Genomic DNA, 13241 nt, shown 5'->3' on the forward strand with positions numbered 1-13241 from the left:
GAGGAATCAGTAGTTATCTTACCGATGACAAGACATTCTATTTATTGGAAATGTTTGGGTAGGCTGAAGTTACTGGGATGTTTGTTTTTTTTTTTTTTCATTTTAAATAATATCACATTTCCATATGATCCAATCTTGAAATTTCACATTCCTACCAGGAGCCTGCTATTGTGTTGTGTTGTTGATTGGGTTTTAAGATGTGCCAGGAAGAAAGAGGCCCTACTCAAGTGGGACAAACCAAATTGCCTTTATTTTCATCCTCCTCAAAGTCTCAGAAATTATTAAAGTGTCCTTTGTCGTGGAAAGGGAGAAAGAAGAACATTTGTTTCTTGAGAGAACTGAAGCAGCAGGGAACATGGCTTCTACCCTAGTTAATCCCTGTTTAAGTCATCTGTTCTGTCTGTAGGTCCAGCCTTTTATGAAGCATGAGTTCTCACCAGCAGAAGCAGCTCTGCATCCCTCTCACCCAGCCTCAGCAGCAGCAGGAGAAACAGCGATGCCAGCCTCCACCTCAAGAGCTGTGTGCCCCCAAAAGCAAGGAACCATGCTACCCCAAAGTTCCTGAGCCCTGCCATGCCAAGGATCCTAAGCCCTGCCCCCTCAAGGTTCCTGAGCCATGTCCCTCAATAGTCACTCTAGTGCCATCTCAAGCAGAAGTAATGAAGTTCACAGTCAAGCAAGCCCTTGGGGAGCCAACCACCAGATGCTGAATCTCCTTCTAATCTGTTTTTGCATCCTGTTTGCCTTACAGCCAGCATACTGTCACCCTGAGTTATAACCTCTCCTCATTTGCACTTAAAATATGTGCTATGAAGTTTTCCTTCCTAACATGCAGCCTCTGAGTCTCTGATTTAAGCTGTGAGGCTTGGTACCTTAGCACTTCAGTTCTTGCTGCTCAGGATTCATCTGAAGGACATAAGGTGAAAACAAGAGGATCAGCTCTGTTCTTCCCCCATTAAATGCACTTTCAATTCCACTCCTGATTATGTACAGTGTTCTGATTCACTGCTTTTCTTTCCCTTGTGAAGTAGAACTTGTACAGAAGTTAGCGAGGAAGGCCTCATTCAGAGGCATCTGGTCTTGGCACTAGGTTGGTGGGGGGTTGTCTCCATGGAGCCTTCTTGGGCTGGCAATGGGAAGTTGTGCAATGCCATCCAGAGGCTGTTGCTTTGGTCATCTAGGACTGGAGCACGGCTCCTCTTGCAATTCAGTGAATCACATCAGAGTCTGATTAGTACCTGTCCAAGCTGACTGACTCCCTGCCCCCAAATCTAGCTTCCATATTGCTGACTTAAACAGCCAATTCCTAATTATTTCAAAGGATGTTGTTTCTACATATGTGATTCTGCTCCTCATTTCCTAATACCCATAATTCAGACTATCAAATGTATCCAAAGACTTGGAGCCTCCACTTGTGTTGTTATCTCAACCAATCCTCTTCCATTCATTGAATGCCTACTCTGTGCCAGAAAGCTGATGAGGATTCATAGTGCCTGCTTTGGGCATTTACAGTCTTCTAGAGAAACACACTTCACTTTCTACTTCACCCTTCACACAAAAACGTGCACTCACCCATGCATAGATAGAGAGTCTCCCGGAGTAACACCTCTCTGAGCTGATCCTCTGGATCCCTCAGGTGGTGGCTGTTTACTCACACATGATGTGGTAGGAGCCACAGGAAGTGAGAGCTATGAAGCCCACTATCCCATTTGAAAGAAAAAGGAAATTTCCCTGCAGCATTATAAAAAGAGGCATATTTTTCCTAAGAAATAATGAACAAACCATGAACATTGGTAGAACTCAAACAGTTGTGTTACTTTTTATCATAATGTTTTTACCTGATTACATTCTTTAAGATTATAACACATATCTATTTGAAAATATTCACCATAAAAGTCTTATGATCCTAAATGTCTTCTTATTTAATTGGTTGATGAAATCTGCTATCATATTCAAGTAAATACTGTCTCCTACCACCAGAACCAACTAACCAAACAAAGGGAAAAACAAAACAAAGCAAAAAAAAGGTGTTTTGATCATGCTATGTTTATTCATCAGCATAGGCTAGCTGCTATAACAAACAAACATCCTGTCTTTCCCAATTGTGTCTTAGCCCAGCAGAAGTATTTCTTACTTACACCCAAATTCAGTATGTGTTGGCAAGATCTTTGCTCCACATAGTCATAAAGGGAGCCAGGTTTCTCCCCTCACATGGTCTCACCATCATTGAGCGCCTTGCCCCTCTCTGAATTCAGGTACAAGAGCATGGAAATCGACTGAGTATGGAGAAGACACCTGGAATAAGAGATGACACACATCCTTTCTGTGCATAAGATGGGCTTAGATAGAGCTTGGTTATATAATCCTCTATACCTCACAAAACCAAGAAAGGCAGTGTATCAGTGTGCAAAGAGGAAAACAGGGGAAAGAAGAAAATAGCTTTGGTGAGCCCTCCACACTCTGCCACAGGCTATGCTTCTGATTCTCAAATATCCATTTACTCTTTGTGTCTCATAAGCAGAATTCAATCCACCAAAGGAGAAAACTAAAATCAAAAATCAAGATTCTCTGGGTGATATGAAATTCTTTCTACCATGTCTTCCTATGGCTCTTACTGGTTCAGCAAGCTATGAGATAACAAATAAACCATTTCCTCCTATTATCCAGCAACCAATAGATATGTGGGTATAGGAAAACTAAAGAGAGACTACCATATGCAAGAGAAGATAGTGGAGGACAAACACTGGGCCCTAGTATTCTGACACCCAACTGAGCAGGCCTATGAAGCTATACTCTCCCCCACTCCAACATCCAGAAGTGACAGAAGGTCTTGATTCTGTTCTTTGGAAGGTACACTTTTCCTTCACTGTTCATCATTCTGCCATTGGTAGGATCATTTCTTTTACATGATCAAATTCTAAGTGTGTGTTGTGGATTGTGCCCTCCTTGACTGTAGCTCACTTTCTAACCTAGTGTGGTTTTAAGGCTTTTAAGACCATATTTTGTTTTGTATGACATCCAGCCTGTGGTTGCTTTGAGGATATGATTCCTCAAAAACTTCATAGATTTTTAATCTCTTTGCTTCCAATCAGTTCTATAAGGAGTAATTATACCCAAATTTCTTTTCCAGAAAACATTCTTTTTGAAATATTTATCTATTTATTTTAGAAAGAGAGGGATAGAGGGTGAGAAAGAGAGAGAATCTCAAGCAGACTCCCCACTGAGTGTGGAGTCCCACATCGGGCTTGATATCACAAACTTGAGAACATGATCTGAACCAAAGTCAAGAGTTGGATGCTCAACAAACTGAGCCACTCAGATATCCTCTTTCCTAGAAAACATTCTTATTCTTATTTATTCTTATGCTTTTCTCAATGCCTTTCTCAACTCTAGCTTCTTTGACACTATTTGGAAAAGTAAACTGAAGTGAGATGGCATTAAATCTTAATCTAAACTTGGCTGTGAACCTGAGCCTTAATTCTCTCATAATCATTCTTAATTTTATCTTTTTCTATTTAGTATCTAAAAGTAACTGACTTTCCCAACTCTGCAGGTTTCCAAATTCTTGGTTTCCCTCTATTCCTTTGTATTCCTGCTTGAAAATTTTTTTTCTTTTTTTTAAATGGCATTATTGAAATAGAATTCACATACCACAAAATTCATCCTTTTTAAAAAGTGTATATTTCAATATTGACAGTCCCCAACTTACAATTATTTGACATAGCATTTTCGATTTTGCAGTAGTGCAAAAGCTATACATATTCAGTAGAAATCAAACTTCACATTTTGAATTTGGATCTTTTCCTGGGCTCGTGAAATGCAGTACCTATTCTTGTGATGCTGGTCAGCAGCAGTCACAGTTCCCAGCCAGCCGTGCAATCACAAGAGTCAACACCAATACACTGACAACATTCTGTACCCAAATGACCTTTCTGTTTTTCATTTTCAGAACAGTATTCAATAAACTAAAATATTTGTTATAAGGGCAGCCCAGGTGGCTCAGTGGTTTAGCACCACCTTCAGTCCAGGGTGTGATCCTGAAGACCTGGCATGAAGTCCAACGTCAGGCAGGCTTCCTGAACGGAGCCTGTTTCTCCCTCTGCCTGTGTCTCTGCGTCTCTCTCTCTCTCTCTCTCATGAATAAATAAAATCTTTTTAAAAGATAAAAATAAAAAATAAATATTTGTTATAAAATAGGCTTTGTGTTAGATGATATTGTCTAACTGTAGACTAATATAAGTGTTTTAACATATTTAAGGTAGGCTAGGCTAAGCTATGACGTTCAGTAGGGTGTATTAAACATTTTTTCAACTTATGACATTTTCAGTTTATGAAATATTTATTGGAATACAATTCCCTCATAACTTAAGGAAGGCCTGTAGTTGTTTTGTTTTTCCAAAGATTGATTGATTGATTGATTGATTCTAGAGATAGTAAGAAAGAGTGAGCACATACAAGTGGGGGGAGGAAGGGGCAGAGGGAAGGAGAAAGAATCTCCAACAGACTCCTCAATGAGTGCAGAGCCTGACATGGTGCTCAATCCCATAACCCCAAGATCCCCACCTTAGCTGAAATCAAGAGTCCAACGCTCAACTGATTGAGCCATCCAGGTGCCCTGGAAGACCTGTAATTTTTAGTATAGTCAAAGAGTTGTGCAATCATCATCATTTTTTAATTCTTAATTCTGAAATACTTGAATTATTCCAAAAAGAAACTCCATATGGATGAGCTGCCACTTTCCCCCAAGCCCTTGGCAAATACTAGTCAACTTTGTGTCTCTATATCTTTCCCTATTCTGGACACTGCATGTAAATGGCATCACATAATATGTGGCCTTTTATCTTTTTTGTGCAATTCTTTATAGCATGTTTTAAAGATTGATCCATGTTGTAGCATGCATTAGCCTTTCAAATAATTTCAAATAATATTGTATTGCCAAATAATATATAGCACATGGATATACCACATTCATCAGCTGATGCACATTTGGGTTGTTTCCATTTTTTAGTATTATGATTAATGGTGTTATGAATGTACAAATTTTATGTGAATATGTATTCAATTTGCTAAGGTATATAGCTAGGAGTGAATTGCCGTGTCATATAGTAACTCTAGGTTTCACCTTTTGAGGAACTGTCTAAAAGTTTTCCAAACCAACTGCACCATTTTACATTCCCATTAGCAATGTACAAGGGCTCTAACTTCTCCACATCCTTAGTGAGACTTGTTACTGTCTGTCTTTTTATTATAGTCATCCATGTGGATACAAAGTGGTATTGTGTTACAGTCTTAATTGGTTTGCATTTCTATAGCAAGTAACGATGGAAAACATGTTTTCATGTGCTTATTGTCCATTTGTATAATTTCTTTAGAGAAATATCTACTCAAAGTCTTTGCCCATTTTGAATTGTGTTATTTTTCATTTTATTGTTGACTTTTAAGTGTTCTTTATATACTCTGGAAAAAATCTTTAATCAGACAAATGATTTACAAATACTCTCCTATTCTGTGAGTTGTCTTTCACTCTCTCAAATAGTGTCCTTTAAAGCACAAAAGTTTTTAATTTTTCTAAAAGTTTCTATTTTTCTAACATATCTACTTCTTTTTTCTTATTGTCACTTGAGCCTTTAGAGTCGTAGTTAAGAAACCATTGCCTATTTTGAAGCAGGAAAGATTCATTCTTACATTTTTTAAGAGTTTCATAGTTGTTGGATTTATATTTAGATCTATGGTCCATTTTGAGTTAATTTTTGTGTATAGTATGAAGTAGTGGTCCAGTTGTGCCAACCCTATACTTCTCCCATTGTATTGTCTTGTCACTCTTGTCAAAAATCAATTGACCATAAATGTAAAGATTTGTTTCTGGACTTTTTCTTTATGTCTTGAATACTGTAACTTTGTGTGAGTTTTAAAACTGGGGGAAATATGAATCCTCCAATTCAGTGTTTCTTTTTCCAGACTGTTTTGGCTAGTTGGGTCTTTTGCATTTCCTTTTGAATTTTAGGATCCACATATCAATTTCTGTAAAAACGCAACTAGGATTTTGATAGGAATTGTGTTGAGCCTATTGATCAATTTGGGGAGCATTGCTATCTTAATAATATTAAGTCTTCCAATCCATGAACACATAGTTTTCAGTATAATAGTACTTCTTTTTATTAATTTTATTCCTAAGTGTTTTATTCTTTTTGATGCTATTATGAAGATAATTGTTCTATTTTCACTGTCAGGTATTCACTGTGTATAGAATTACAATTGATTCTTGTATCTCAATCTTATGTCCTGCAATCTTGATGGAGTTTTTCATTAGTTCTGATAGTTGTGAGTGTATGTGTGTGTCTGTGAATTCCTTAGGATTTTCTATATATGAAATCATTCCATCTGTGAATAGAAATGGTGTTACATCTTCCTTTTCAAACTGGCTGCTGTTTTGCCTAGTTTCCTAATTTCCCCCCTGTCTAATTGCCCTAGTTAAACCTTCAGTACAACATTCAGTACTTCAAAAGAATGTCAGGAATGCACATCTTTGTCTTATTCCTGATCTCTGTGGGAATTAATCCATCTTTCACCATTATGCACGATATTAAAAAAAAAAAGCATGATGCTACCTATGGATTTTTCAAAGATGACCTTTATCAGCTTGAGGATATTCCAAGTTTTTTTAGTTTAGTTTCTTTTTTTTATGATGAAAAGCTATTGCATTCTGTTGAATAGTTTTTCTGACTTTATTGAGATGATCATGTGTTTTTTGTCCTTTATCCTAAGAATATGGTGTATTATGTTGATTGATTCTTTCTGTTAAGCTAACCTTGCATTCCTGGGACAAGTCTCTCTTGCTCATGGAACACAATCCTCCTTATTAGTTAATGGATTTGGTTCACTAGTATTTTATTAAGAGTTTTTCATCTATATCCTTAAGGGATATTCATGTATAGTTTTTTTTCCCCTTGTGATGTTATTTTCTGGTTTTGGTATCAGGATAGTACTGGCTTCATAGAATGGGTTGATAAATATCTTCTACTTTTTAAAATTATTTTCAATTGTAATAAAATACACATAACATAAATTTATTATCTTAGCTATTTATAAATGTGCAGTTCGGTGGTATTACATCCCCTTTCTCTATTTTTTGCAAGAATTTGTGAAGTATTTTTGTTAATTTTTCTTCAAATGTTTAGTAGAATTCAGCAGTGAAGCTATATGGGCCTAGGCTTTACTAAGAAATTTTTATGTTACTAATACAATCTTTTTTATTAACTATAGATATTCATATTTTCTGTTCAACCATAAAACATGTGCTTAATCTGGGAAGCTGAATGAAAACTTCCCTAGTCAGGCTGATAAAGTTGACTGTAGAGCTCAGAGATAGTAGAGATAAATCTCATGGCTCTCTAGGAGAGACTTTTTTGCTTAATATAAGGACTCTATTCTGAGGTCTGGAAGACTTAATATTACTGGTAAAATCTGTTGTTTTTGTTGTTTCTGGGTCTTAAGATATCTGAAACATATTTGCTTTTGAGCAGATACTTATACAGACAAGGTGAGGGCTTCATTTCTTTTTTTTTTTTTTTTCTTTTTTTTAAGGGCTTCATTTCTATTGGCCCAGTTGAGTGTTCTACAGAGGTGGTTACTGAAACTAGACGAGAGAAGAGGTATTTGTTTATTGAGTGCTTCCAAGGTGAACATGAATCTAAGCCCTTTGGAGATAGGAAGGAGAAATCAAGACCCTTGAGTCATTACCGTAGGTAATGACACAGAGAGGGCTACAAAGGCAGCTTGCTAATGCTAATTTCCTGCTAATGAAAGATCCTTCCTGTGTCTCGGGAAATTTGAAAACAAACAAACAAAACAAAGCAAAACCTTCTATCAACTATATTAATAGGAGGAACTTTTCTCTACTTCAAGCAAGTCAAAAGCCCATCTAATGAGCTGAGCCTTCATTGCTTTAATTCTAAGAAAGTTCATTGATCTCAAAACTATCATTAGGAAATCATATAGCTCCTCCTCTTCCTTTTTAGCATTTTTAGCATAAACTTCCTTTAGCATCAGTTTGTCCTTCATTGGCAAAACTGCCTTGATCGTGACACTTACCACAGAAAATTCTACTCTTCTTTAGGAGCAACACATGTTGACTGGTTAAAAAAGAACCTCAGAAAAGCAGACTTAATTCATGATATTCTGATCAATGTCCCAAAAACCGTTTTTCAACATTCTGTCCTTTGAAGCACCCATTAGTGATCTAACAAAGCTTCCCTGGGAAAGGGACCAACTACTATGCCAAGAAAATTGCTGAAACCCAGATTCTGTCCTCAAAGGGCTTGTGATTTAGTGTACAAGACTTTGAAATTCAATAGAATACTGTGTCTTAAATTTCATAGAGTAGAAAAGAACCCTTTCTTCTCATTCAATTTGCATCCAAAATTCTCTCCTTTTAACTCCTTATTCTTTTTCTCATGTGAATTTTAACAAAACACACTATAAAACAAGCCAAAATAACATGTAGCACTTCACTTCCCACTTAGTAACTTCCATATATTAGATAAGTTCCACATCATTAATTATTAACAATAGTCCTCTTCTGCCTCCAGAATGATTCTAAATAACATCAGCTTGCCTCAAATGGAAATGATCCCAAGATATCATATTCACCTGATTTTCTAGAGCAGATGGTGATTGAGTAGTCACATAATGTTATTTTTGAGGCACAATTACTTTTATAGATCCATCCTGCCTCATTTATGGAGGTGTGAGATAATGAAGAGGAGTTGATCTATTTATAAAAATAAATAGAAATTCATATGATCTTATAAAAATACTATGTCACATTGATATTATTTATAGGAAATGTCCTACTCATTGGGTTAAATGCTAAGTCACTGGAAGCTTAAATTAACTGACAGTTGCAAGGATTTATAGTGTCTAAGAAATGTGAGGAATTCTCCAACCCAGGCAATGGTGCTCATTTATCAACCCATTTTTTCAACAATTCACTGAGAAATCAAAGACTAAGAAAAACTCCTAGCAATTTCAAATGACTGAGCAGACAAAAAGTAGAGTCCAGGAAAGTCAAGGGACTTGAGGGCCCAAGATTCTAGAGTGTACATGAAAGCATTTGAATCCAAAGCCTTATATCACCCTTCCACTTGAGGTATTTTCCAATAGCTAAGTACTATAACATGAACAGAAAGCAGCTTTTAGTAGACCTAAAAGCTAAAGAATGCCTTACCCATTCAAAAATGCTGAGGAGGCAAAATTTGGATGATAGAGCCTGCCACGACTAAGAAGTTACGGGTAAAAAACTTTAGACTCTTAAATTGAACTTCTGGGTCCTTAGGATAAAGAACCATCAGAAATAAGCCATACCTTATAATGTTTGAAACATACATTCTAATCATATTATTCTATGATTAGATTATTAAAGTGATTGTTTCCTAATCAAACTGCTACAGAAAATAAAACGAATATTATCTAAAGGAAGAAAGACCATGCACAGTCTCCATAATTTTTTATACAAAATATCTAGCCTTGAATCAAAAATAACTATAAACACCAAGAAACTGAACCAAAAAGGGGGAAGAATAAGAAAATGAAACCATAATACCAATTATATGGCTATTACAGTTATCAGACACAGAATTTTAAATAATTATTATGTTTGAAAAATAGATAAGATGCAGAACTTCATCAGATAATTGGAATCTATTTTTTAAAATAAATACACAGCTAAAGAGAGGATTGGGAAAGTATAAAGTATAATAACAGCTGATATCCTGAAGTTCTGAAGAAAGAAAAGATACAAAATGAAGACAGGAGTGTAATTAATTTATGGGACAAGGTGAAATATTTAACAAGTATGTAAGTAGAGTCCCAGGAGAGAGAAAGAATGGGACAAAAATGGAATTTGAGGAGACAATAGCTGAAAATTTCCTAAGGTATTAAAGAAAATCAAATTGGATATTTAAAAGCACTATAAGCTCTGAACAGAATACAAATATGAAAAACAAATCTATGCAAATCACAGGCAATGTGCGGAAAACCAAAGACAAACTTCCAGTTATAAGATTAATAATTTTGGTGGTATGACATAATGACTATAGTTAAACTGTGCTGTCACTAAGAGTTTTCAACACACTCAAACAATTGTAGCTATGTGAAGTGATGGATGTGTTAACTAACTTTATTATGTTAATCATTTCAAGGAACTAATTTCAATATTAGGTCAAATAACACTAGCTATAGTAGAAACAACTCTCAAGTGTCAGTAGTTATTTTTCTTTTGCTGTCCCCGTCTTCTCCCTAGGTGTGCATCTCAGCACATTGAATGTGTAACTCGAGCAGAGAGGACTTCTGTGAGCAGTATCATACAGTGAGTTAATTTTCACTTGTGTCACAGCATGGAGAGAATTGAGCAGCAATCTGGAAATCCCCTTCCACCTGTAGTTCTACCATCTTGAAATCCTTCACTTCTAGCTTTATGACTGAAGGTTATAGAAAGAGGAATCTTGATCTTTTTTTTTTTTTTACTTTTATTTTTTTTTATTTATTTTATTTATTTTTTTTTATTTTTTTTTTATTGGTGTTCAATTTACTAACATACAGAATAACACCCAGTGCCCGTCACCCATTCACTCCCACCCCCCGCCCTCCTCCCCTTCTACCACCCCTAGTTCGTTTCCCAGAGTTAGCAGTCTTTGCGTTCTGTCTCCCTTTCTGATACTTCCCACACATTTCTTCTCCCTTCCCTTATTTTCCCTTTCACTATTATTTATATTCCCCAAATGAATGAGAACATATAATGTTTGTCCTTCTCCGACTGACTTACTTCACTCAGCATAATACCCTCCAGTTCCATCCACGTTGAAATGGTGGGTATTTGTCATTTCTAATAGCTGAGTAATATTCCATTGTATACATAAACCACATCTTCTTTATCCATTCATCTTTCGTTGGACACCGAGGCTCCTTCCACAGTTTGGCTATCGTGGCCATTGCTGCTAGAAACATCGGGGTGCAGGTGTCCCGGCGTTTCATTGCATTTGTATCTTTGGGGTAAATCCCCAACAGTGCAATTGCTGGGTCGTAGGGCAGGTATATTTTTAACTGTTTGAGGAACCTCCACACAGTTTTCCAGAGTGGCTGCACCAGTTCACATTCCCACCAACAGTGTAAGAGGGTTCCCTTTTCTCCGCATCCTCTCCAACATTTGTTGTTTCCTGCCTTGTTAATTTTCCCCATTCTCACTGGTGTGAGGTGGTATCTCATTGTAGTTTTGATTTGTATTTCCCTGATGGCAAGTGATGCAGAGCATTTTCTCATATGCATGTTGGCCATGTCTATGTCTTCCTCTGTGAGATTTCTGTTCATGTCTTTTGCCCATTTCATGATTGGATTGTTTGTTTCTTTGGTGTTGAGTTTAATAAGTTCTTTATAGATCTTGGAAACTAGCCCTTTATCTGATATGTCATTTGCAAATATCTTCTCCCATTCTGTAGGTTGTCTTTGAGTTTTGTTGACTGTATCCTTTGCTGTGCAAAAGCTTCTTATCTTGATGAAGTCCCAATAGTTCATTTTTGCTTTTGTTTCTTTTGCCTTCGTGGATGTATCTTGCAAGAAGTTACTATGGCCGAGTTCAAAAAGGGTGTTGCCTGTGTTCTTCTCTAGGATTTTGATGGAATCTTGTCTCACATTTAGATCTTTCATCCATTTTGAGTTTATCTTTGTGTATGGTGAAAGAGAGTGGTCTAGTTTCATTCTTCTGCATGTGGATGTCCAATTTTCCCAGCACCATTTATTGAAGAGACTGTCTTTCTTCCAATGGATAGTCTTTCCTCCTTTATCGAATATTAGTTGCCCATAAAGTTCAGGGTCCACTTCTGGGTTCTCTATTCTGTTCCACTGATCTATGTGTCTGTTTTTGTGCCAGTACCACACTGTCTTGATGACCACAGCTTTGTAGTACAACCTGAAATCTAGCATTGTGATGCCCCCAGATATGGTTTTCTTTTTTAAAATTCCCCTGGCTATTCGGGGTCTTTTCTGATTCCACACAAATCTTAAAATAATTTGTTCTAACTCTCTGAAGAAAGTCCATGGTATTTTGATAGGGATTGCATTAAACGTGTATATTGCCCTGGGTAACATTGACATTTTCACAATATTAATTCTGCCAATCCATGAGCATGGAATATTTTTCCATCTCTTTGTGTCTTCCTCAATTTCTTTCAGAAGTGTTCTATAGTTTTGAGGGTATAGATCCTTTACATCTTTGGTGAGGTTTATTCCTAGGTATCTTATGCTTTTGGGTGCAATTGTAAATGGGATTGACTCCTTAATTTCTCTTTCTTCAGTCTCATTGTTAGTGTATAGAAATGCCACTGACTTCTGGGCATTGATTTTGTATCCTGCCACGCTACCGAATTGCTGTATGAGTTCTAGCAATCTTGGGGTGGAGACTTTTGGGTTTTCTATGTAGAGTATCATGTCATCGGCGAAGAGGGAGAGTTTGACTTCTTCTTTGCCAATTTGAATGCCTTTAATGTCTTTTTGTTGTCTGATTGCTGAGGCTAGGACTTCCAGTACTATGTTGAATAGCAGTGGTGAGAGTGGACATCCCTGTCTTGTTCCTGATCTTAGGGGAAAGGCTCCCAGTGCTTCCCCATTGAGAATGATATTTGCTGTGGGCTTTTCATAGATGGCTTTTAAGATGTCGAGGAATGTTCCCTCTATCCCTACACTCTGAAGAGTTTTGATCAGGAATGGATGCTGTATTTTGTCAAATGCTTTCTCTGCATCCAATGAGAGGATCATATGGTTCTTGGTTTTTCTCTTGCTGATATGATGAATCACATTGATTGTTTTATGGGTGTTGAACCAGCCTTGTGTCCCAGGGATAAATCCTACTTGGTCATGGTGAATAATTTTCTTAATGGATTGTTGGATCCTATTGGCCAGTATCTTGTTGAGAATTTTTGCATCCATGTTCATCAGGGATATTGGTCTGTAATTCTCCTTTTTGGCGGGGTCTTTGTCTGGCTTTGGAATTAAGGTGATGCTGGCTTCATAGAACGAATTTGGAAGTACTCCATCTCTTTCTATCTTTCCAAACAGCTTTAGGAGAATAGGTATGATTTCTTCTTTAAACGTTTGATAAAATTCTCCTGGGAAGCCATCTGGCCCTGGACTCTTGTGTCTTGGGAGGTTTTTGATGACTGCTTCAATTTCCTCCCTGGTTATTGGCCTGT

At 36.9% G+C, this 13241-nt stretch overlaps 1 protein-coding gene across 1 annotated transcript; it reads left to right on the top strand.

Moving 5' to 3' along the window:
- Positions 1 to 410: 410 nt before the first annotated feature.
- LOC112664952 (cornifin-A-like) lies at positions 411 to 710 on the top strand. The gene has a single exon (XM_025454824.2). It carries the CDS (start codon positions 426 to 428, stop codon positions 708 to 710), a length of 285 nt encoding a protein of 94 aa, XP_025310609.1. The 5' UTR covers positions 411 to 425.
- Positions 711 to 13241: the final 12531 nt, after the last annotated feature.

The sequence above is a fragment of the Canis lupus genome, chromosome 17 (genome assembly GCF_003254725.2).
Source record: "Canis lupus dingo isolate Sandy chromosome 17, ASM325472v2, whole genome shotgun sequence".
Lineage (NCBI taxonomy): Eukaryota > Metazoa > Chordata > Mammalia > Carnivora > Canidae > Canis > Canis lupus.